Raw genomic sequence first — 22,382 nt, 5'->3', positions numbered from 1 at the left:
TCCCTCCTGCCCCTGCCCACCCAGGTTCCAGCAACCTTTCTCCGTGAGCTCAGCTGGCCATAGCCAGGCCCAGCGAGCAGGCTTCCTTCTGCAGCCTCTGTCCCACTCTGAGGCTGTCACCCGCCCCAGCCTGCATACTGCCTGGACAGCAGGGAGCGCGGCCGTTCATGGCCCAGGGCCCCTGCAGGTGATCTGCCTTAAGCAGGCCACAGTCAGCCCCTCTCAGGACCCAGCACCTGGCCTCAGCACCCTCCCCTGCCTGGCCCCTTGCTGGGCCCACTGTGTAGTCGGGAACACCCAGAAGATACTGGTTGGCACGGAGCGGCAGAGGGACAGGCATGGGGGTTGAGTTCAGAGATGCCTCCACATCAGGCCCAGGAATCAAGGCCCCCAGCAAGTGCCCAAGGACACCCCCAACAGCTCTGGCCCTGGCTGGCGTCTCCTCTGGCCAGCACCCCAGCCCTACACAATGCCAGGAGGGGCCTCGGCCACACCCCTCCTGCCCCCGCCGTTTCCCCATGGCGGGTGTGGGGCCAGCAGGGAGAAGGGGCTGCACATCCCACAGGCTGGGGGGCAGGGTGGAGGCCCCATATGGAAGAGGGAAGTTTCTTATAGCCTGGGAGGAACTGCAGAGATAAAAATAAAGCACCAAAATTGCCTCCTGAAGTCGTGGTTGGGGCGCGAACACACCCAAGCCACAGAGTGTGATCCGCACAAGGGCAGCCCAGGCGGTGGCAGGGGTGGGGGGGGCTGGGCAGGCTCAGGACCTGACCCCATGGGAGCAGTGACATCTGGAGCAGAGGTCTCAGCTGTGGCACCACTGATGTCTGGAGACTTTTAGGTGTCGGCTGCCCTGTGCATTACAGGGCATTTCCAGCCGCACTCCCACACTCTTCCCACTGTTGTCAGCAGGACCCCAACTGAGACAACCAGAAATCTCTCCAGATGTGGCCAGGTGCCGGACCTCAGGGGACGCCCCCCGCCTCCGACCAGGTGGCAGAAGTTGGAGCAAGGGCCATGTGGTGCCACCCTGTCAGCAGACAACTCCAGGAGCGTGGGTCTGTGGCTTCCTGCACAAGCCGGTCACTCACACCTCCTGGAACCCCCAGCCAGCCACGCTCTGCTCGGGACAGAGGCTTCGTCTCCAGATGGCAGATCAACTTAGCATCCGGACGCTCCTCTCACCCACGGGGTGGGGGGGTGTGGAGGGCAGAGGGAGCCACAGGACAGCCACTGAGACAGGGCTGGGAGGAGACACGGGTACCCAGCAGCCATGGGCATTGGACAAGGGCGCCACCGACAGACGGAGGCCCTGCTGAGAGGCCAGGCGGGATGAGGCCATGCTTGGTACTAATAGGTCACAGTCCTCTCCACCCCAGAGGGCTCCATCACTGGGCCCTGGCACCTCTGCCCCCGCCCTACAACCCCCAGATAGGGAAACCAAGACCCAGGAAGGGTGCCTGGGACCCTAGTTGGGGGCCTTCCAGAGGCTCCCTGTGTCCTCTCAGGTGACTGGGCTGGCAGGGTGCTCTGGCTGTCCTGGACCTCAGCCCTGACCCCAGGGGCTGCTGGGAGCCCAACTGCTGACCCCTGGCAGCCACATGAAGAAGAAGGCCTGCTCCCTCAATGGCGTCAGGTCCCTCCCAGGTCATGGCCACTTCACCCTCCTGCGCCACACCCAGCACGTGCATGGGCTGTGTCCCCAACCGACAGGGACTCAGACCAGCCCAGCAGTTAGAAGCCTGCTAACCTAGCTGGCTGGCTGCCATGCACAGGGCAGGGGCCTGCCCAGCACCCTAAAAGAATGTGGGGTGAGCAGCACAACCAAGAAACTGCAGGGAAACCCCTGCTCCTCCGCACGATCTGCCTGATGTGCACAGAACCCAACCCCCACTCCCAGGCACCTCTATATGACAAGGCAAGACCTCCCCACAGCCCCGTGAGAAGTGGCGTAGCCCTGAACGGGTTGTAGGGGATCAAGGGAGAATGCCAGTGTCCTAAGAGCCTCTAGCAGCTGGCCCAGAAGAGATGCACCGCTTGTCCTAGCCTCTAAGTGTGCCCTCAGGGAGCCAGGCAGAGCCCGAGAAGAGCCCCTGCCACATTCAGGGCACTCTGGCCTAGCTCCCTTGCCGGCAGCCCAGCCCTCGCCCACCCTGGACGCGGTGGTCCACGGGCTCACGCTAAGTCTCCAGGGTTTCTCCAGCTCCACAAACAGCACCACTTTCTCAGCCACCCCCAACCCTGCCAGAGCACACCCTCCAAGCCATCCCTTCCTGATCAGCCCCCATTCAGGGTCTCATGAGGCAGCAGAGGCCAAGGGAGACTAGGGGTCCCCAGCCATAGTGGAGCAGGACAGCTCGGAGAGCCAATGGAGGCCCAGGTCTGGGGGGACTGCAGGGTCCCATCCATCATCTCTGGGGGCAGAGTCTGCCCCCCGTCTTCCCCATGAGGCCCTCCCTGTCCCCTCCCAACTTAACCACACTCCCAACTCAGTCTGGGCACCCCTAACCCCCAGCATTGGCCCTTGGTACTTCTGCCACCAGTGTGTTAAGGGAATCTGCCTCCCGCAGTAGAATACAAGAGCATAGAGGACAGCACTGGGCCTTTGTCTGCAGCTAAATAAGGAGACTGTCACTCCTGTGGCCTTGGCCCCAGGACAAGGGCCCTCTTGGGGAAGGGACCCCGATCTGCACCCTGGGGCTCTTGTGCCTCCAAGAAAACCAGAGGCTGGCACCAGCATCAATCCCAAGATCGCTCCCGCTAGGCAGCAGAGAGACCAGGTCCCCCGGGGAACAGCTAAGTTCCTGAACATTTATTAGTGGGTCATCGGCAGCAACAGAGGTGGGACAGAGCAGCACTAGACTCATTTGCTCTTCAGGTAGATCTTGGGGGTCTGCCAGCCTGCAGGGGCCTCCTTCAGGCCTGCCTTCAGCCAGATGCGCCTCAGGTCTCTCTCGAACTTGATCTGCAAGGGAGCGACCACCGATGGGTCTGTGGCACGGTAACGTGTGCTCAGCCACCTTGCCCCACCCTAGGTTGAGAGGCCCACACCCCACACTTACCTGCTTCCGTTTCAGGCGTCCTTCCCGCACCTTCCGCCGCAGGAACCGGGTCCTCTTGACCAACTTCCGGTACTTGTGATGATTCATCTTCCGCCTGCGAATCTTCAGCACGTTCTTGCACCGCATCCCGGGGGCATCTGAGACCTCCTCCATCCCCTGCTCGGCCCCTAACCCCACTGGGCTGGGTGGACACTCACAGAGCAGGGATGGAGCCACCGGCCCTGGGGCCCTGGCCGCTAGTCTGGGTAGGAGGTAATGCGCGGTCAGCCAGCTCTCCAGAGGACTGACAGACATCTTCCTGGGGACCAGCATCTCCTCAAGCTCCAGCTGGAGCCCCTTGCCGGGGACGGAGGCAACTCCACTTGGGGCTGTGGGCTGGGTGCTGTAGCAAAGCCTGCAGACGCCTCCGCCTGGCACCCCTGACACAGGCCAGAGCCCACCGCAACCTGCAGGAAGCAAGACGGCACAGGCACCAGCCACGCAACGAGGCTCGAGCGCGGCCAATCCTGCCTCGGGGACTGGGCAGCAGAGCCGTGTCTCCGCAGGAATTCAGGCTGATGTTCTCAGGCCCGGACTTTCCCTTTGCGCTCCTTGGACGTTCGCGAGGAGTTTGCGCGGCCAGGCCGCTGCCTCCAGCCGGTGAGGCCCGGCCACCTGCCGGCCGCTGGGATTACTCACCCCAAAGTCTGCCCGGCCGCCTTGCCCCCACGGGGCCTCTTACCTGCCCGAGGAACAGCCCTCAGCAGCCGAGAAGTCAGGCGCACCAGGAGCATGGTCCGTGGGTGGTGGCGGCCCAGGTGGTCCGCGTGGCTGGAACACAGGCGCGCGCAGGGGTCACGCGGGAGTGGCCGGGGGGCGCGTGCAGCAGCCCCGGGAAGGCCAGGACTCCCGCAGCCCAACACCCTCGTCCCCTTCGTCCCCCTCTCCCACCCCGGCAGGCCGCAGGGGGCGGTTCCCGTCGGGCCCCAGCCTCACCCGGCCGCCGTGCCCCCGCAGCCGCGGCCGCTCGCCGACCCTCCCCAGACCTAAACCGGGGGCCTGAAACTGACCGCTCCGCCGCCCAGTGTAGGCACTTCCGGTCCGTCCCCAAACCGGCCCCGGTCCCGCGTGCGGCCGCCCAGCGCGACCCACTTCGGGCGCCCCCTGGCGCCCTCCCGGTGTCCGACCGCGCGTCGGCGCTGGGGCCGCCAGCCCGGGAAAACAGCCGTTTCCGGCCGGAGGAGCGGCCCGCCCCGCCCACAGCCCTAGGCTCGGCCTCTCCCTCGAGGCGGCCAGAGAACTACATTTCCCACAATCCTAAGGGACAACCCCGTGCGCCTGCGCGGCCCGACCTCGCAGTACGTCCCGAACGGCCAGTGGCCAGTCGCCCAGGGCGAGCGGAAGTGGCGTTGGCGCCCGCGGCGGAAGTAGAGGGGCAACGAAGCGGCCGGGGCCGGTGCCGCACCGGGGCAGGGGAGGAGTCCTTCCCGAGGCGCCGGTGGTGCGCGGAGTACACGGGCCGTGCGGAAGCCGACGAGCCCCGTCCTGTGCCGTGGGGGTGGTGGGGGGTGCAGACCCGAACCGCAGGCAGACCCGTTGCGGCTGTCCTGGGCGCTCCCGCCCTCGGTCTGGCTGAGTTTGCGGGGACGGTGGACGCTTCTGCCCCGGGGCCTTTCGGGAGCTGCCGCCCGGGCTCCGAAGTAGAGGGGTCTGCTAAGGCGGCCTCGAGCCCCCTGGACCGCAGGTGCTGGGCCGCGCTGACCCGCCCACCCCTTCCCCAGCACCCACCCAAGGGCGCCCACCGCCCAGGGATGCTTGCCGCTGTCCCTCAGAGCCGCTCTGGCCTCTCCCAACCCTCCCTCCCTGCCCCCCAGGAAGCCGCCTGGGTCCCAGCTCAGGCTCAGAGCAAGCCTTCCACGAAGAGCAGCCGCACAGCTCGGTACGGACCCCAACACTTTAATGAGGTCAGAGGCCGCGGCGCAGACCGGTCACCACGACGGGGGCTGCAGGCCGCGCACAGAACGAGCAGGACAACAAACCACACATTCTGGAATGTCCAGATGTCCTGAGTAGAGAGAATTGTTTATTTAACCACGTAAAATGCATATATAGGAAACTTCTCTATTTGGGAGCTGGTGGCCTGCACTCAGCATCCCACAGATAAAAATATACGACTTTCAACACAGATCTAAATACCTTCACATTGTAAAAATCAGAATTCTCTACACAAGTTTTAAGCTGACACTTCAAGTTCTGAGTTCCCATGTATAGCTCCAACTTGTAGTAAACACATGTTTATTTACAGGGTGAATGGAGAATAAGGGGCGATTAAGGCCATTTTCTCACTGTGAAACACTGCAAAATATGTACATAAGTACAACCTAATATAGGCAAAGGTTCTAAAAGTCATTTTCTTGGTTTAACGTAATTGAGTATTGGTATGGGAGTGAAGACACAGCCTGTCGTTAGCACCAAGCCACACCACCAGGATGTACACATCTGCTTCCACAGGGCTGCTGCTGAGGTGGGCCCTGTGCTGGCACAACGAGTGCGCGCTGTGCCCAGGCACGCTGTGCCCAGGCCGGCCTAAAGGGCACCTCGCCGGCCTCTTGATTCCATCTCCAAATTCATCACAAGGTCCAGAGTCAACATCCATTTCCAAAGAGCTGCACCACAGGGCCGGTCATGCCACAGTGCACACACCAAGGGTCAAAGGGCAGCGCTCTGGGAGCCCAGTACCTCACCTCCGATGCCTGCTGTGCCCAGGGTGATCCCGCTCGTAGCGATGGCTTGTTCGCTCGTAAGACCGGGAACGCTCCCTGCGCTGATCTCTATAGTAATGACTTTTCTTCTTATACTTCCCGGAATTATCTGCCCGCTCCCGGGAGCGGCTTCGAGAGCGAGAGGAGCTCCGACTCCGGGACTTGTGTGGCTTCTGGGTGGGGTACTTGCAGTCCTTAGACTTCCGGTAGCTCCTCACCTTGGAGCCTTTGTAGGGAGCACCTCTGTGCGCCTGTCTTGGTGGGGAGTCACTCCTGCTCCGTGAACGGCTCTGCGACTTGGACCCGCCAGACGTGGAGCCACTGTCACTTTTTCTGTGAGGAAGGACAGCACAACTGAACAGGTGACCACTCACTCCAACCACCCCGGAGTCAGGAGTGACTTTCCCGTGAGGGGCAGCCACCCTGGGGAAAACATCCCTTGTCAGGGGCAGGCGCCCCCACCCCCGCAACCCCTGAGTAGCATGTACCTCCTCTTAGGAGAAGCAGATCGTGATGGGGACCTTGAGTAGCTCTGCTCTCGACTCCCGCTCCGACTTCGACTCCCTCGCCCCTTTAGCAAGCTACAAACAAATGATGGGAGCAGTTACAGGCTTCAAGTCTCTCCAGCCAACCCCAAAGGCCTACTGGGGTGCTTGGGTACTCACCCATTCACTGGGCTGTCAGCCTTGACTTTCTTCACACCCTCCATTTTCCTCTTGGTGTTCTTCACAGGGAGTGGGGAAGGCTTGTTTCCTTTACTTTCTTTGGGGGATTCTGCTAGAATCAAATACAAGTTAAAACCTAACCACCAAGAAAATGTTCTGATAGAAAACACATTAGCAGAACAAGATAATACTAGGTCTATGGGACTTACGGAGACTCCCCGTTCCCAGCCTGGGACTCAGAAGCTAAACATGCCCCCAAAAGACACAGAAAAAGCCACCTGTCTCACTTTCCCTCAGGGACTGGAGATGTACATCATGCTTAACTCTAATATGACCCGAAGACACACTCTACTACCCGGATTTATAAAATTTTCATCAGAAGACAAGTTAATCAGGTGGGCCGGGTTTTAAAAAAAAAAAAAAAAAAAAAAAAAGGGCATTTTGGAAAGCCTGTCCACGTCCCTTGCTAAGGAACATGTTAAAACAAGGGGAGCCTGGCTGGCTCACTTGGTGGAGCCTGCAATTCCTGATTTCTCAGGGTTTTAAGTTTGAGCTCCACACTGGTTGTAGAGATTACTTAAAAATAAAATCTTGGGGAACCTAGGTGGCTCAGCTGGTTAAGCGTCTACCTTCAGCTGGGGTCATGATCTCGGGGGTCCTGCTGTTAAGCCCCACATTGGGCTCCCTGCTCAGTGGGGAGTCTGCCTCTCCCTCTCTCCCCTAACTCGTACACAAGCACTCACTCTCTCTCTCAAATGAATAAATAAAATCTTAAAAAAGAAACCTTTAAAAAAGAAACAAAAAGAGAAAGACAATATAAAAACGATCCAAACTCCTTTAGGAGGACTCCTCTCACTTCAAAAATCAGCAGATGTCCGCTGGGGACCCTGGTGTCTGCAGAATGCTCAGGCCAGCAGCAGACACAGTTCCAAGAGAAGCCTAGCGGACAGGAGGCCCACACCCCCTCACACTCACCCAGCTTGGGGGCGGGTGAGAACCCCGAAGTGCTGTCCAGAACCCGGGGGCCGGCGGGCAGTAGGCCCTTGGCTTGGGCCTTGGCCTCCTCCATGGCGCGCCTTCTCTTCTCAACTTCACTTTCCAGCTGTGTCAGATCAACCTACAGGAATCAAAATCCAAAACAATTCAGAGCCGGCTGCTGCTAACGAAACACAAATGTGTATGTCCTACGAAAACACCACAGAACCTTTTTCCGAGTGTAAAGCTGCAGGATTTTCAGGCAGATCTCTTGAATTTCTTCTTCAGTAGCTCCAAACAGAAGAAACCAATGGGGACGATTGGGCAGAGGAATCTGTGAACACAAACACCATCCTTGTGAACACTTTCCTGCGTGGCCAACAAGATGGCAATAAAAAAATACGCCTTGCTGGTCACCAAGAGACAGGCTTTTTCTTGGCATACGTGAGCGTAATCTGAAAAACACTACGCAGAAGTTGTCTGGAGGCTGGAGAAAGAAGCAGACTAGGACCCCCTGCGGGAGCACAATACTGACCTCCAGCGTCCGGGCAGCAAGATAAATGCAGGCACAGGCGATGCTCTCAGGCTGGAACCTCACGAAGACATCTGTGCGGAGGCTGTCATTCATGTAATTCCTGAAAACCAAATGCAGGAAAGACTGCAACGCCCCGGGCACCCCCAGGATACCCGTGCGCGTCACCTGGATACAATCACTACTCTACGTGGTCTACTCCTAGGCTTAGAGCTACACAGTCCTGTGAGGCTCAGGATTCCTGGAGAGACATTCTAGCTGCTTTTTGTGACTATAGGATAGGAAAACAGGGAAATTACTGGGAAAAAAAAATCTAAGAAGCTGGCTGAATGTCAGATAACACATGTTGCTATGAAAGAGAACCGACTTTAACTTTACTTTTCCCTCAACTTCTGGCTGTTCTCGTGCAAAGCACAGCGCCTCAGAGAGAAAATGTCTACTGGAGTGGCTGAAATTACTTGCTGAAAGAAATCTAAATGCCCAAATCCATAGTGCAGAGAAACATGCAAACTCAAATGAATGGGCTGAGCAGGCAGCCTGCGGGGGCTCTTCTGTGACAAGCCGTCCTCTTGCATCCCTTTTCCTTGAAGAGGCGCTCAGGGCCTGGCCCTTCTCCTTCCATGAGGGAGTCCACTTGGAAAGGGAAAACACCCCTGGGCGCATGGGAACATCAGGCAGAGGAAGGCTCAATGCCCAAAGGGAAGTCCTCTTCTCAGGCTTATCAAAGAACCGTTTCCAAATTGTCCCATTTCAATAACGAGTCTTAAAATGAACATTCATAAAGTCAGACAAAAGCAACAAAACACTAGAAGTTTCATCATAATCAATACGTTTAAAAAACATTATGGTACTTTAGAAAATACAAAAATACAAAACATTTGCATTTTTTAAGTTTAAGGGTTTTTAAATTGGCTACATTGTCAACATTTTCTTTTAGATATTATTTGTCTAGGATTTAATAGCCCAAAATCAGGATCTCATATTAATTTCATCAATATTGCAAAAACAACAGATTAATTCCATGAGAAAACAGTCGAACAAATGATACATTTGCTGCTCCTAACATACCCCACTACCGAAACCCTTAGCGTCAGGCCACACCCACAGGGTAGCCAAGTCCCACTGTGTGGTCTGACTTGACCCACCCCCACCCCCACCCCCACCCTGGTAACTCTGCCCTAAGCCCTGGAGAAGGTGACACACATACCCACTCAGATTTCTCAGTGATATATTCGACATATGCCAACTCGTGGCACCTGGCTCTGGAAGCTCTTGCTCCAGGCATCAAGAGATAATCAAGGAAAAGACCTACACAAGGGCACCAAGGCCGTAGGTCTCAGATCATTGCAAAGTGAACAGTTGAAACACTTCATAAACAGAAGCATCAGTAACTTCTTTGGCTCTAATAAATTTTCAGTACTCAAGTAGTGATAACAGTAACTTTTAAATCCTAAAAACAAAACAAAGTCCTTGAAATGTGTATTTAAACTTACTGCTTATCTAAGTTACAATATGAAGGGTCCATGAAATAATGTAAAGATGCACACCTTTTACTAGAATGTGTCAACACGTAGCTGTTGAGAAGAGCAACTTTAGGACTTCCAGGAATAATGACATGATCCCATACTGACGATAAAACTTAGCCAGGGCATGTCATTCAGTCCGAATTCCCATCAGCCAATTCTTGTAGCTTTCCATAGAAAATTTTTTTTTTTTTTTTTTTTTTTTTTTTAGAGAAAGGTACTGCATCTTTATTGCACAGGTACAGCAGTTTTAAAGGGACAAAATTCAAGTCAAGACAGTTAACTCTAATCAATACAATTACCAAAGCACGACAGAGGATTAACAAGAAGCACAACCGTCAGAGAACCACAGCAGCAGTCGGCCAGCACTATACTATCGTGCGCATACCACCATCTAGAGCCAGCCTTCGGTGGAGAGCCTGCACGGGATTGGCTGAGGACGGCCGCTGTCCCTGCACCAAAGCGCTTGGACAGTAGAGGAGAAGTCTTAGTCACTTACCCTCAGAGGCTACCCTTTGATTGAAAGAGTACAGAAAAGAAAAGTCAAAACAGGTTCTCTACGAGATACGGCACCAGACAATCAGGCAGCAAAACATGACCCTTACAGACTTAACTCCGTGGAAGAAAACTCACAAACACCAGCACTACTACTTCAGGCTTCATTTCTAACATACGCATTGTTAAAACCAGTCCCCAGATAAACTTTATCCTAACCCTTTCTCCCACAGGATCCTCTTTAACAAGAGGCCGTTAGAAGCAACTTCCAAGGAGATACAAGACCACTACATCGACACTGGCACCTGTGGGGAAGATCCCAATGTGCCAAGTCAACAGCCCTCAAAGGGAAGCCCAGTGAAAGCTCTCCTGGAAGGCTGGGGGGGCACCTTACCGTCAGACTAGTGCCTGATATTTTGGGAGGCTGATTAGAATTTACACAGCAGGAACACTGGGCACTCAGACAACTCCAGCCCACAACCGAGTCATGGGACCGACTACCCACTGCCCAAGTGCCTCAAATCAACATATTCCTGCACTGCCCTTGCTGGTCTCATAAAACAAGGAAGGTCAACTCACCATGAGGTCTGGACCAGGTGCTGGTTACGCTCACACTCTAACACCTGAAGGTACATAACGATTATCTGGAAGATACAGGTCAGGCAGTTATTACCAAGAACCTTGAGAACCCAAAATCCAGATCTTGAGAGCGTCCATGCAGTAAATATGAGCCGCAGGCTAGATCCTGGGGCGGGGGGGAGCTCCTGGTCATACGCCCGGTGCACAGCTCAGCTGGAGGGGAGATTTTGCTGACAGACCCCACTACCTTCTTTCGAACCCAGGCTGCACCCACAGCAAAGGCGGCCAGACTTTCCATGGCCATCCCAAGCCTGATTCTCATTCTCATCTTCGACATAGTTTCCACCACTGAAATCTGCTTGTCCTAATCATCTCTGTACCTAATCACCACCTTACACAAAACATGTTATGAAAGTACTTCCAGCAAATAAAAAAGAGCTCTAAGTCTACAGTAACTTATCAAGAATTTAAATTAATGCCAGAAAGTCAAACAAGCGAGAGACAAAAGTTAGGAAGAAATTCAGCAATAAAAAGGGGATAAAAGTAAAAGTTCAAATTCCAATCTTTTTTTCCCTTTATTTTTTTTATTTATTTTTATTTATTTATTTCACAGAGAGAGATCACAAGTAGGCAGAGAGGCAGGCAGAGAGAGAGAGACAGAGGAGGAAGCAGGCTCTCCGCTGAGCAGAGAGCCCGATGTGGGGCTGGATCCCAGGACCCTGGGATCATGACCTGAGCCAAAGGCAGAGGCTCAACCCACTGAGCCACCCAGGCGCCCTCCTTTTTTTAAAGAGGTTTATGGGGGCGTCTGGGTGGCTCAGTGGGTTAAAGCCTCTGCCTTCGGCTCACGTCATGGTCTCAGGGTCCTGGGATTGAGCCCCGAATCGGGCTCTCTGCTCAGCGAGGAGCCTGCTTCCCCGCCCCCATCTGCCTGCCTCTGCTTGTGACCTGTGTCTGTCAAATAAATAAATAAGATCTTTGAAAAAATAAAAAATAAAAGAGATTTATGTGTCGCACAGGAGGTTCCCAGGGTACTGGACGGCAGGTGCTCCTCAACTGTCATGTGCCCCTTCAGTTCGTTTCCGAATAAAGGGCTCAGAAGCCTTCCAATTCCCCCCAAAAGAGAAAATACGCTACCACTAAAGCAACTTTAGAAAACGAGGTGTTGAGAAAGGAAAACATAAATGGACAGATTCCATCTTTACAAATTCACCACTATTCTTTCTGAAAGCGCAAACTTAAAAGACCCCATTTTCAAACCATTGAAAACACAGTTAAAGTTCACAGGGAGCTCAAAGACCACCACAAACAAGAAACCGGTTTTAGACTTTGGACATACACCGGGAACCCACGGCAGGAGCACAGTCACTGCTCTTCAGCGCTTTCAATCTGGGTGAGAGCCCGGCGGCCAGTGGCTCCCGAGCGGCCGGGCACATACCCACCTTGTGAGGGTGCTTCACGTGGACACAGAAACCCAGCTCTTTGAGAACTCGTCTTTCTGCCTTTATGATCTGATTCTTTAAGTTAACATAATCTTGATCCAACAGCAGAGGCACAGGTTTCCTGCACAGACAAAGCACACGTCCGTAAGAGTTGAATCCAAAAACGCCTTCCGAACCCCAATGACCTCCACATGGTGAAATCCACTGTAAGCACCGCCATACACATGCAGCTTTAACAAAACCAGAGCGGCTTCCTCAAACCCCTGCGCCGACGGGCTTGGCCCTTCTCCACAGGCTCCTTCCCTCGCCGCAGGTCGGAGCGCACCCGGCACAGCGCCGGCTGTCCGCGTCTCGGCTGTCCGCGTCGCCGCACGAGAACCAAGGGCACCACCCCCAGCTCACGACCCACGCGCACGCGCTCCGAGTGGGTGGAAGCCAGGGCCCGCGGCGAGCAGAACGTTCCAGCAGCCCGAGGCTCTACTCCCCGAAGGCCGTCCCTCCACGTGAGGGTCAGGCTGTCCAGGCAGCGGCTGTCAACCATGGGCAGCGGGGGCGGAGTCGCTGCCGGCTGTCGCGACTGCCAAGTGGACCGCTAGCGCCTAGTTTCCGGAAGCCGGGGCGCGGCTCCACGTCCTACCGCGCCCGAGACCTCCCGGCGGCGAAGCACCATCCAGCCCAAAACGGTGCGGACGTGCGAACCCAGCCCCAGGTCGGCGACAGGCTGGGCAAGCGGGACCCGACGGGACAAAACCGCAGGCCCCGTTCCCGCCGTCTTCGCTGCGGCCCCCGCGCGCGCCCAGCAGCGGCCGGACGCCGCCCGGACGAGGCCGCACGGCTCACAGCCCGGGCTCCCCTTGGAAGCGTCTGCCGGCGCGGCCACGACAGCGGGGGACGGACGTTCAGCACGACGGACACTCACTTCTTCTCCCTCAGATGCCGCAGGCGATGGAACACGTTGATGACGTCCCGGATCCGCCGCGGGGCCTCCTCTATCTTGGAGGCCAGGTGCACGCACGCCATGGACACATGCTGGAACGCAAGCACCGCAACGCACGCGTGTGTCCCTCCGGCCGAGCGCGACGGACGGCGAGAGCCGCGGCGCTGAGACCGCCCTGCGTCCGCGGCGCGGGGACCCCCCCACCCGCCAGGCCGGCAGCCGGGGGTCCCCTCCGTCACTCCCGCAGGAGGCCGGAGAAGGCCCTTACCTCCATGGAGTGCTTCACGAAAGACTTGGTGTAGAAAAACCGCTGGAACAGCACCTGCCCGGTGGCCATCGCCACCTGCAGAAGAGCAGCGCCGCCGTCATTCCCCAGAGCACGACCCAGAGCCTCGCGGGGAAGCCGCTCGCTTCGCGCGGCGGACACAGAGCCGGACGCCAGGACGGTCGGCAGGCCCTCAAAAGGTCTTCGCGCCCCGCCTCGCCCCCAAGGACAGCAGCGGCGAAACCCGGGGCCGGGGGCGGCGCTGGCCCGGACCCCGCCGCCAACAAAGGGCCCGGTCGCCTCCCCCGGCGCCGGCGCGGCGGTTACCTCGACCCGAGGCTCGCGGCCGCGCCCTCACCTGCGGCAGGCGGAGCAGGATGCCGGCCGCCTGGATGAGCTCGCAGCCCACCACGCGGAGGTCGGTCTCCGTGTCGGTGTCGAGGCCACTCGACATGGACGGCGTGAAGCGGAGCTTGTCGTCAGGCAGGAGGCAGTTCTCCAAGGTGATGAGCACGCCGGAGTACAGCCGGTCCCCGATCAACATCCCCTGCGACCCGGGGGCTGCGCTCCCCGAGCCCGGAGTGCAGGCCGCTGCGGCGGGGACCGCCGGGCCCAGAGCCCCGGCAGCGACCATCGCCGCCGCCGCCGCCATTTTGTGCCGCCGACTCCCCTTCGGGCTCCTTCCCGGCAGGGCGGCTCCTCGCGACGCACTACGGCCGCGACCGCCCCGCCCCCCCGCGTGTCATTGGTTCGCTCTGCGGGCGGCCCGGCGCCGCCTTGCCGCGATTGGCTGGACGACCTACCCGTCAGCGTCGCGGCTGGCGTCGACGCCGTAGCTCAGAGCGGGCGGGGGCGGGCTCGTTACCCAGAGGGCCCCGCGGCGCCCGGATGTCCAGAGGGCCAAAGCCCGACCCGGAAGCACTACGGCGGATGCCCGCCCCGGGCGCCCTTAGACTCCGGTCTTCCCGGTGCGGAAGTACTCTCAGTGCGGAGACCCGGACGCTCGCGGAGCTCCCGCCCCGGAGCCCCGGCCTGCCCTGAGGGGGCCCGCGCACGGTGGGGTCCGGATCCGCGAGGGCGCGCGCGGGTGCTGGCGGAGGTCGCAGGCCTTCCCGGGGGTGCCTGCGAGCGCGAAAGAGTGGGCGCGCGCCGGTGAGTCGTCGCCAGCCCGCGTCAACGACGTGCCGATCGCCTGCGTCCGTCCGCGGCTGCGGGCGTGGCCACTCGTCTCCGAGCCTCGCTGAGCCCGCGCTTCGGGCTGATGCTCACACGGGGCTCCTGAAGTTCTTGCCTTGAGAACCGAGTCAGCAGGGGAGGAGGAGGAGGAGCTGGATTCGGGGTTTTGGCAAAGCCTGGGGAAAGGCAGCGGTGGCTCCCGGGACGGAGGGGCGGGGAGGGGAGTCTTCGGAGGAAGCCCTCGCGATCCCTGAGCAGTTCACCAGGAAGGCTCGGGGGTTCCTCGCGGAGCCCACGGCAGTGCTGCCCTTGCATCCGTACCGGAGCCCGAGCCGCGGATTCGTCAGCTGCCGCTGTGCGCTGAGCCCCAGCTTTCACCGGGACTAGCGCAGGAACCCACGTGCGGGTGGGGGGAGAGCCTGGGCGAGGGGCGGCTGGAGGTGGGCTACGCTGCAGAGGAGATTCCGGGTAGGAGCCTGGGCGGGGCAGGTCCGGAAACTTGGAGAGGTTCCTGACAGCGCTCCGCTCCGATGAGCCGCCGCTTTCACCCCCGGTGAAACCTGCCCGCAGTTCATAGAGGGCCAACCAAGACCCGACCTCGCTTCCTCTCCAGGGGCTACACAGTGTCCCATCTCCCTCCCCCAGTCTAGGATCCAGATGTCCCTCTCTCCGGGTTGAACAGCACCCGATTCCGGAAAGGAGGAACACTCGCTTGTCGGCCAACAGCTTACTTCTCACTGGCCCCGCCTAGGTTGTTCTACCAACCCCTAAGCAGTGGCCAGAAATGAGGGAAAAGGGGATGGCTGTAGCCAGTTAGAGCCAGGCCATGCACCCAGGCTTACCTGAAGGAAAACCTGGCCCAGCTGCTGGAAGGGGAGTGGGTGCTGGGAGCAGCCCGTGGTGGTTTATCACATTGTTGTGTTCCTTATTTGAGGTGGACAAAGGAGAGGCAGCTCCTGCCCAGCAGCTCATTGTACACAACTCAGTCCCACACACCAAAGGAGTCTTGTGTCCTCCACCCTGGTGTGTATGCAGAACCCGCTCACTGGTAAACACGGTGCCCTGAGCACCTTGTATCCATAGCCAGACACTAAACTAGGTACAGCCAGGGACAGTGAACAAGACCTCCAAATAGTCTGGTGGTCATCACTGGAGTGACAAGAGCCAGGAGGAGGGGACTGTAAGGGGGCCAGTACAGTAATTGGAGCCTGGAAAGATGTTGGCTTGCAGGAGGATGAAGAGAAGGGGACAGATTCAAGAGATCACCAAGTGGTAGGTGGTCAGCATTTCATTGGCTCTCCATGGGTTTGGTGGTGGGTCTTGAGTCCACAACAGGAACCCAGAATGACTTCCAGGGGACTACTACCAAAGGATGAGGGACCTGGCATGGGACTGTTAGGAGGGGGGAGTGGGGAAGGTGGGCACTCATTTTGGGTAGCCAGGTGTACATTGCCAGATAAATGGAGACACCAACCGCTACCATGGGCCTCAAGAACTTACCTGGGGCAGAGGGTGTGTGTGGAAGCGCAGAGCAGAGGCACAGTGCAGTGAGAGGGAAGAGGGGAGGAAGTCCATGGTCTTTAGAGGTCAAGGGCTGACTGTATCTGTTGGATTTTGGTTCCAGATGTCTTTGGTGAGAGTAGCCGGGCATGATGGGACCAACTACAGACCCAGTGGTAGCAGGAAGCAAGAGACCAGAGCTGGCCAAGAGGGGAACAGAGCCAAGCTGGAGTGAGCTCAGTGTACATGCAAGAGAAGCTGAGGGTAGAAACAGCTCACCAGAGGAAGGGACCTGGACCTGAGCAGGGGATGGACACCCCAGCAAGACAGTAGGCAGAGACGGACGGACATAAGGGAGGTAGAGTTAGAGCTGCTGTGAATGAGCATGTTGGGAAATCCTGGGCTTGACTCTGTACTTAATGAAGTAGAGTATCTGCAGAAAGGACCCAAAACCCTTGCGTGCAGATCTCCCCCCGGGGTGATGTGATGATCACCTAGCTTGTGAGCATAAAGGTGGGGCTGGAACCAGCACAGACACCCAGCCTGCTGCTCTTACTGGCCTCAGCAGTGAGGCAGAAAGCAGAGAAATTGAAACTGGGACTCAGAGTGGCCCGAGAGCTCAGCACCAGGTCTCTGCTGTAGCGTGGAGAACCAGGGGAGGGCTAGAAGGGTAGAAGACTTAAGTCAGGCATAGGCAGGGCCAGTGTGGGGTTGGGAGGCTTGGGTTCTGGACAGGCTACCAGCACAGCCCTGAAGGGGGAGCCAAGGTCAAAGTTCAGCGATCTGGCTCCTGCTCTCCCAGCTGACCCCTCACCCTGGCAGTCTCCCCCCCACCCCCAGGGCACCCAGGGCATGTGTGCTTATGCCAGAGAACACAATTCAAAGCTCTGAATACCACACGAACTTTATTTGTACAATCTGTATGATGTCTAGATCTGTCGCAGTGAGGGAAAAAAGGGGCTCTTACACCTATTATTAAAATGTAGATTACTAATTGGTGATAAAACACACTGGTGACAAATAATTCTTAGCCCCTATTTTAATTACTCTGATGGAAAAAGAAAACTTCCTAAGACATTCGGCTGCAAAGGGCAGACAGTGTTGGAGTCCCCCTCAGTGATAATGCACCACTCTGGAAAATATGCCTTCAGGTTCTTTCCCATCCCCCAGGGCAGCAGCAAATCCTTCTTGTCGCCTTGTTTTGGCCAAAGCAGCCAAAGATTTAAAAGTCTTTGGTTCATAGATGGCTAGATCCGCAAGTACTTTCCTGTTGAGCTCCACCTGGCACTGGGAAGAAAATCAGAGCCTGTGTCAGCATTAGAAATGTCTTTCAGTGAAAGGCAGCAAGACTGAATGCAGCTAAGAGTCCTATGGTTTGAGTCAGCCAGAAGCCTCTCCTCTGCTGAGCACCCACTCCAGGGCAGTCTCTGCCCTCCCGGGACACATGGGCTCTCTGGGGAGGTGGAGAGCCTGTGGCAAATGTATCCAAGCGGGATGCTGAAGGTAAACGTGGACAAGGGGAAGGCATCCTGCAGGAGGTGATGTCCCATGAGCAAGAATGCCAGCATCTGGTCCTGGTAGACCCTCAGAACCTTGTTAGGGTCAACGATCGATCATCAGTCACCCCGACAGAACTAGGACTGCTGGCCTGGGGAAACCTCTAAGGCAGCTTCAAAGAGGAAATGACAATCCCCCTTGAAGAAACAACAAAATGAGACACAGAAAAGTATGTGAGATGCCGGCAGAGGAGTAAAGAACAAAAGCGGGTATTCTCGATTCCCACAAGGGAACAGCACCAGATCATCTATCAAGTAAAACTACATGTGACTTCCAAAAACAGACGAACGTGAAAAGCAAAAGGTAGGATGAGCCTGCGTGTGAACTCTAACTGTGCAAGGGTGGTTCCTGCTCTACCACCTGGGGCAAGGTCCACTCTGAGCCTCGAGCTCATTGGTACAATGACGAAGTCATGCATGAAGATACTTGCAAAGTACCGAAGACAGGATGTGGGACAGGCTAGAAGCACAACACCCACTCCCCTTTTTAAGAAAAAATTTAAATGTAAGAGGGATTAGCATAAACACCAGATTCAACAATTAACCAAAATGTTGTGACACATGCTTAATCTCTCCTGTCCAAAATAGTCCCCCTGCTGTCTGACTGAGTTTCAACTTCATCTGCTACCTCATCAGAAATCTTTCAGTGCAAAACTTTGAAATTACACTTTAAAGGTCCAGCCAAGTTTTCTGCCCCTTTCCTCTTGATGGGGAAACACAAGGGCTCATGTCCTGGTATCACTGCCCTATTTCCAATTCTGCTACCAGCGAGGCAAAGGCAAAGCACTTGCAATGGGTCCCTGAACCTGCCACAGCTCCACCTTGAGAACGTGCCAAGGAGCCAACACTCCACAGCCTGTTGTACTGGACTGTGTCAGCTGGATCACTTTCTGTAAATTTCAACATCTCAACAAGACCACATCCTCAACCGTACCTTAATTAAATTGACAATGAATGCCGGGTATTTCAGTCCATGTTCCTGGGAGGCGGCTGTAATTCGATTAATCCAGAGCTGGAATGAGAAAACATTGAGATGCTTAAGAACTAGCTGTGCATTATGTCCACACCTCCCAGCAAAGGTTCTGAGTCAAGTAAAAGTCAAACTCTTTTTGCAAAAGTAAATAGAACAATCCGTGGTTTCTCTTCACACACACTAGCCTGCGGTACAGTTAGCAAAGGTTGATGCCCTTCATTCAAATGCCTGCTTCCTTCTAAATAAGGAGGAAAATCACAGGCCTTAAAGCATTTCTTAGACCCTGAGAATACAAAAGTGGGCAAAAGACTCAGACAGAGTTCAGTGCAGAAAGGATCCATGTGGATGAATTACAACAGCCACTGAGATCAGTGCAACCAGGTGGGAATGAAAAACTTGAGGTGGAAGCTTTGCAGAGATGGAGGTAAGCACAGTCTGGAGGAAAGAGCAGGACTGTAGGGGAGGGGAGGGGAAGCATCATGAGATCCTTCCTGGCAAGGAGTAGGAGGGTAAGTTCCAGGCACAGCAACAGGTCTGGAAACTGCACAGAAATCAAGAATAATCTGGGAGGGTAAGTCAGAGTGACATAGATCTGGTCTGTTAAACATGGGGGTGCATTATGGGGCACCTGATTGGCTCAGCTGGTAGAGCATGCAACTCTGGAGCTTGTGCGTTCAAACCTCACACTGTACAGATTACTTTAAAAAATAAAAATAAGGCTTTGGATTAAGTCATTATTTTCTCAATCTTAAGACAGTACTCAAGTCCGTTTTCTCCCTTCAGTGGTTCTAAACTTTGAACACGCACAAGAATTAGGAGTTTGTTAAAACAGATTTCTAGCCGCCCCCCGACCCCGCCGAGTTTCTGACTCAGTAGTGGGCCTGAGAATCGGCATTGCTAACGCGCTTTCACATGAGGCCGCAGCTGTACGGGGACCCCAGCCCACCCTGAGGTTCTCTGCTCCCAACAGCAGCACACGCATGTGTGCTGTTGGACACTGCCCACAGGTCGTCCCGTGCGCTGGTGGACTGACCAGACCCAGCGTCGCAGGAAGCTGCACCAGGCTAACATTCTGAGTGAATGGAAGGCTTGAAGAACAGCGCTGGGATGCAGAGGTCACTCCTGCACATGAGACCACTGGGCACAGGGATAGTTTCTCATGCTGTGACCCTGGTCAGCAGGTACTGAGGCATTTCTGACTTTAAAGGGTCAAAACTACGCGCCTGGGTGGCTCAGTGGGTTAAGCGTCTGCCTTCCACTCAGGTCGTGACCCCAGGGTCCTGAGATCGAGTCCCACACCGAGCTCCCTGCTCAGCGGAGAGCCTGCTTCCCCCCACACTCTACCTACTGCTCCCCCCTGCTGTACTCTCTCTTCTCAAATAAATATTTTTAAAAGGGGGGTCAGAATTATCCCCTCTTTCTCATTCGTTCAGCCAATATTTACAAAATGCCACTGACGAAGGCCAGAGGTTACAGACGCGGTCTCGGCACCCGAGTCCGGCTGGGGTCGCTTTCGTTAAGGGTGTGCACGGCCACCCCAGGGCCTTCCGCGGAGAGCAGGGCGGTGGAAGCAGGGGCGCTGGCGAGGAGCTGTCACACCGGCCCAGGAGAGAGCCCGGCTAGCACAGACTCCGTCCGCGGAGCAGGCAGAACTGGCGGCGGCTTCGGACGTGAAGTGCGAGAGGGAGGACCAGGGGAACCGAGGGCGGTACCAGACGGAGAAGCCATCCCCCGAGATGGGGGCCGGAGAGGGTCGGGACCCGGGGGAAGGGGTGGGGTGGGAGCGGCCGTCCGCGCTTACTGTCCTCATGTTCCTCTTCTTCAGTCTTCGCGCTTTTGTGCATTTCACAAACGCTCTGGTCACCGCTCGCACCGCCAGCCGGTAGCACCGGTTCTTCCTTCCGCGGAAGTGCTGGGTCGAGAACGGGAAAGGAGGGTGGTCAGCGCGACCCGCAGGCTCCGCGCCCCATCTGCGGGCTCCGGGCCGGGGGAAGACGCGGTGGGACGCGGGGCGTGCGCGGCCCACTCACCCGCGCATGCCGCAGCACCTCCTGTACCCGCCAGTAGCGGTCAGTGAGCCGGCTCCGCAGCCAGAGCTGCGCGGTGAGGAACACCATGGCGCCCGCGGGCCGGCGGCTCTACCCAGCCGCGCATGCGCCGCGCCGCCCCGCCTCCAGCGGAAGCGGCGGCCGCGCCCGACTGCCTCCGGGTCAGGGCCCGGCGGGGACTTCCGAGGTGAAGGGCGTCCTGGGGCGGGGTTCCTTGCGCGGCTGGTCCGAGGTTTGGGGGCTCGGCGGCCTGCGGCGGGGCGCCCTCCCCCTGCGCCGGCGGCTGGCTGCGCCTGCGGGGCCGGGGCTCGCAGTCTGGAGAGAGGAGCCGGTCCGGAGCGGTGGGTACGGTGAGGAAGATGGACGCTAACGGTCCTGCTCGTCTGGGACGCGCAGAGCGGGCGGGTGCACCGACGGAAGCCGGCGGGAGGCGGGGCCCGCTGGGCGGGGCGCGGGGTCCGCTGGCGGGGGGCGGGGTCCGCTGGCGGGGGGCGGGGGGCGCGGGGGGCGCGGGGGGAGGGGGGTTCGCTGGGGGCGGCGGGGGGGGGTGGGGGGCGCGGCCGCCAGTGGGCCCGGGATCCCGGCGGGGCAGGAAGGTTCTGCGGCTGTGCTGAGGCTGCCTGAGTGTGTGAAGGTGCCGAACACCCTCGAACTGTGCACTTGAAAATGGTGAGGACGCGTGCTCGCTTCCGCAGCACTTACCCTAAAACGGAATCCCTCAGATGGTAAGTTTTGTGTTTTACCACCTAACCGCTGTATTACCGTTAAAATGAAAAATAACGAAGTCGGGGGCAGAATGGGAGGGGGCAATTTCTTTGTAACTTTTTAAATGACAGAAAAGTTGCAAGACTACTTCATGGAACTCCCCATGCACTTTACCCAAAAGCACCAATGGTCTACCATTTTTTAAACATTGTTTTTTAAAGATTATATTTCTTTATTTGACAGGGAGGGCACAGGCTGGGGGAACTGCAGGCAGAGGGAGAAACAGGCTCCCCGCTGAGCAGAGAGTCCGATGCGGGTCTCGATGCGGGTCTCGATCCCAGGACCCTGAGATCATGACCTGAGCCAAAGGCAGAGGCTTCACCCACTGAGCCACCCAGGCGCCCCCAATCCTCTTTTTTTCTTTATTGATCCCAGCATTCTTCAAGAGTACAGGTTAGTTATTTTGTAGGGTGTCTGAATTTGAATCTGATGTTTCCTCATTAGAGTCTGGTTGTACATTTTTGGCAGAATACTACGGAAATTATACTGTGTCTTTGTCGGTGCATAGTATCCAGCCGGATGGCAGCGTGTCCCAACTTGGGTGCTGTCAGCTTTGACCACTTGGCTCAAGGTTTTGTTTACCAGGCTTCTCCACCTTTTTTATGCTTGTAAGTAGTATCTTGTAGAGAAATACTTTGTAACTCATTAAGGGTTTCCTGTAAGCAGACCCTGAGATGGAGGTAGGAGTGCAGAGGTGTCTGGTTGAGAGGGAGGAAGCGGGGGCACCAGGGTGGCTCAGTCTGCTGAGCGTCTCCCTTCGGCTCAGGTGGTGATCTCCGGGTCCAGGGATGGAGCTCAGCAGGGAGATTGCTTCTCCCTCTTCCTCTGCCCCTCCCCCTGCTTGTGGTCTAGATGCTCTAAGTGTCAAGTAAATAAAATCTTTAAAAAAAAAGAGAGGAATCTGGATCAGACAGGGAGGGCCTCAGATAGGATGCAGGTCAGACAACATGTCAACTCCCACAGTAGTTGTGAGCAAACATTGCTATTAGGGATGCCTTGTGTTGGGCGGAAATGGGAGACCCCAGTAACTTTGCATGCTCAGCCTGTGTCAGGGGCCACCAGGAGAAGTATACAGTCCACTGAGAGGTGCTGTGGTGGACGTGAACCAGAATGACAAGCGCAGTCTGGAACGGGTGAGCAGCACCCCT

General features: G+C 56.8%; 3 protein-coding genes across 8 annotated transcripts; all 3 read right to left on the bottom strand.

Moving 5' to 3' along the window:
* Nucleotides 1-2,781: 2,781 nt before the first annotated feature.
* LOC111154907 (aurora kinase A interacting protein 1) lies at nucleotides 2,782-4,256 on the bottom strand. 2 transcript variants are annotated; one of them, XM_022514863.1, is made up of 4 exons: nucleotides 4,038-4,256; nucleotides 3,784-3,872; nucleotides 3,063-3,508; nucleotides 2,782-2,965 (listed from the first exon to the last, which is right to left on the bottom strand). In XM_022514863.1, exons 2-4 carry the CDS (start codon nucleotides 3,833-3,835, stop codon nucleotides 2,864-2,866), a joined length of 600 nt encoding a protein of 199 aa, XP_022370571.1. In that variant the 5' UTR covers nucleotides 3,836-3,872; nucleotides 4,038-4,256; the 3' UTR covers nucleotides 2,782-2,863. The 2 variants fall into 2 exon arrangements, with proteins under 2 accessions (XP_022370571.1, XP_022370570.1); XM_022514862.1 differs by having other exon boundaries at nucleotides 4,112-4,256.
* An 846-nt stretch (nucleotides 4,257-5,102) lies between these two features.
* On the bottom strand, nucleotides 5,103-13,897 carry LOC111154649 (cyclin L2). 5 transcript variants are annotated; one of them, XM_022514423.1, is made up of 11 exons: nucleotides 13,575-13,895; nucleotides 13,220-13,294; nucleotides 12,934-13,043; nucleotides 12,015-12,135; nucleotides 10,573-10,637; nucleotides 7,979-8,078; nucleotides 7,673-7,777; nucleotides 7,444-7,585; nucleotides 6,469-6,577; nucleotides 6,287-6,384; nucleotides 5,103-6,143 (listed from the first exon to the last, which is right to left on the bottom strand). In XM_022514423.1, the coding sequence occupies exons 1-11, from the start codon at nucleotides 13,866-13,868 to the stop codon at nucleotides 5,782-5,784; spliced, it is 1,581 nt and encodes a 526-aa protein (XP_022370131.1). In that variant the 5' UTR covers nucleotides 13,869-13,895; the 3' UTR covers nucleotides 5,103-5,781. The 5 variants fall into 5 exon arrangements, with proteins under 5 accessions (XP_022370131.1, XP_022370129.1, XP_022370130.1 ...); XM_022514421.1 differs by having other exon boundaries at nucleotides 5,103-6,136; nucleotides 6,292-6,384; nucleotides 6,469-6,580; nucleotides 13,575-13,894; XM_022514422.1 differs by having other exon boundaries at nucleotides 5,103-6,136; nucleotides 6,292-6,384; nucleotides 13,575-13,894.
* A 2,881-nt stretch (nucleotides 13,898-16,778) lies between these two features.
* Nucleotides 16,779-20,865, bottom strand: LOC111154773 (mitochondrial ribosomal protein L20). Its single transcript, XM_022514672.1, has 4 exons — nucleotides 20,452-20,865; nucleotides 20,223-20,333; nucleotides 18,383-18,460; nucleotides 16,779-17,179 (listed from the first exon to the last, which is right to left on the bottom strand). Exons 1-4 carry the CDS (start codon nucleotides 20,536-20,538, stop codon nucleotides 17,006-17,008), a joined length of 450 nt encoding a protein of 149 aa, XP_022370380.1. The 5' UTR covers nucleotides 20,539-20,865; the 3' UTR covers nucleotides 16,779-17,005.
* Nucleotides 20,866-22,382: the final 1,517 nt, after the last annotated feature.

The sequence above is a fragment of the Enhydra lutris genome, unplaced genomic scaffold, assembly GCF_002288905.1.
Source record: "Enhydra lutris kenyoni isolate GAN:26980312 unplaced genomic scaffold, ASM228890v2 scaffoldscaffold38, whole genome shotgun sequence".
In the NCBI taxonomy this organism is placed as follows: Eukaryota; Metazoa; Chordata; class Mammalia; order Carnivora; family Mustelidae; genus Enhydra; species Enhydra lutris.
Note: the sequence above shows the minus strand (reverse complement) of the source record. Positions and strands in the feature narration are given on the sequence as shown.

What these genes read in the sequence shown, in the direction of transcription:
- LOC111154907 (XM_022514863.1), bottom strand. Translation starts at nt 3,835, where the DNA reads ATGCTCCTGGTGCGCCTGACTTCTCGGCTGCTGAGGGCTGTTCCTCGG. An exon ending in GAGGGCTGTTCCTCGGGCAG is followed by an intron (nt 3,509 to 3,783) that starts GTAAGAGGCCCC and finishes TGCTTCCTGCAG; the next exon opens with GTTGCGGTGGGCTCTGGCCT. An exon ending in GACGCCTGAAACGGAAGCAG is followed by an intron (nt 2,966 to 3,062) that starts GTAAGTGTGGGG and finishes GCTCCCTTGCAG; the next exon opens with ATCAAGTTCGAGAGAGACCT.
- LOC111154649 (XM_022514423.1), bottom strand. Translation starts at nt 13,868, where the DNA reads ATGGCGGCGGCGGCGGCGATGGTCGCTGCCGGGGCTCTGGGCCCGGCG. An exon ending in TTGCTGCCCGGACGCTGGAG is followed by an intron (nt 7,778 to 7,978) that starts GTCAGTATTGTG and finishes TTGTGTTCACAG; the next exon opens with ATTCCTCTGCCCAATCGTCC. An exon ending in AGCTTTACACTCGGAAAAAG is followed by an intron (nt 7,586 to 7,672) that starts GTTCTGTGGTGT and finishes TGATTCCTGTAG; the next exon opens with GTTGATCTGACACAGCTGGA.
- LOC111154773 (XM_022514672.1), bottom strand. Translation starts at nt 20,538, where the DNA reads ATGGTGTTCCTCACCGCGCAGCTCTGGCTGCGGAGCCGGCTCACTGAC. An exon ending in AGAAGAGGAACATGAGGACA is followed by an intron (nt 18,461 to 20,222) that starts GTAAGCGCGGAC and finishes TTCTCATTCCAG; the next exon opens with CTCTGGATTAATCGAATTAC. An exon ending in TCATTGTCAATTTAATTAAG is followed by an intron (nt 17,180 to 18,382) that starts GTACGGTTGAGG and finishes TTTTCTTCCCAG; the next exon opens with TGCCAGGTGGAGCTCAACAG.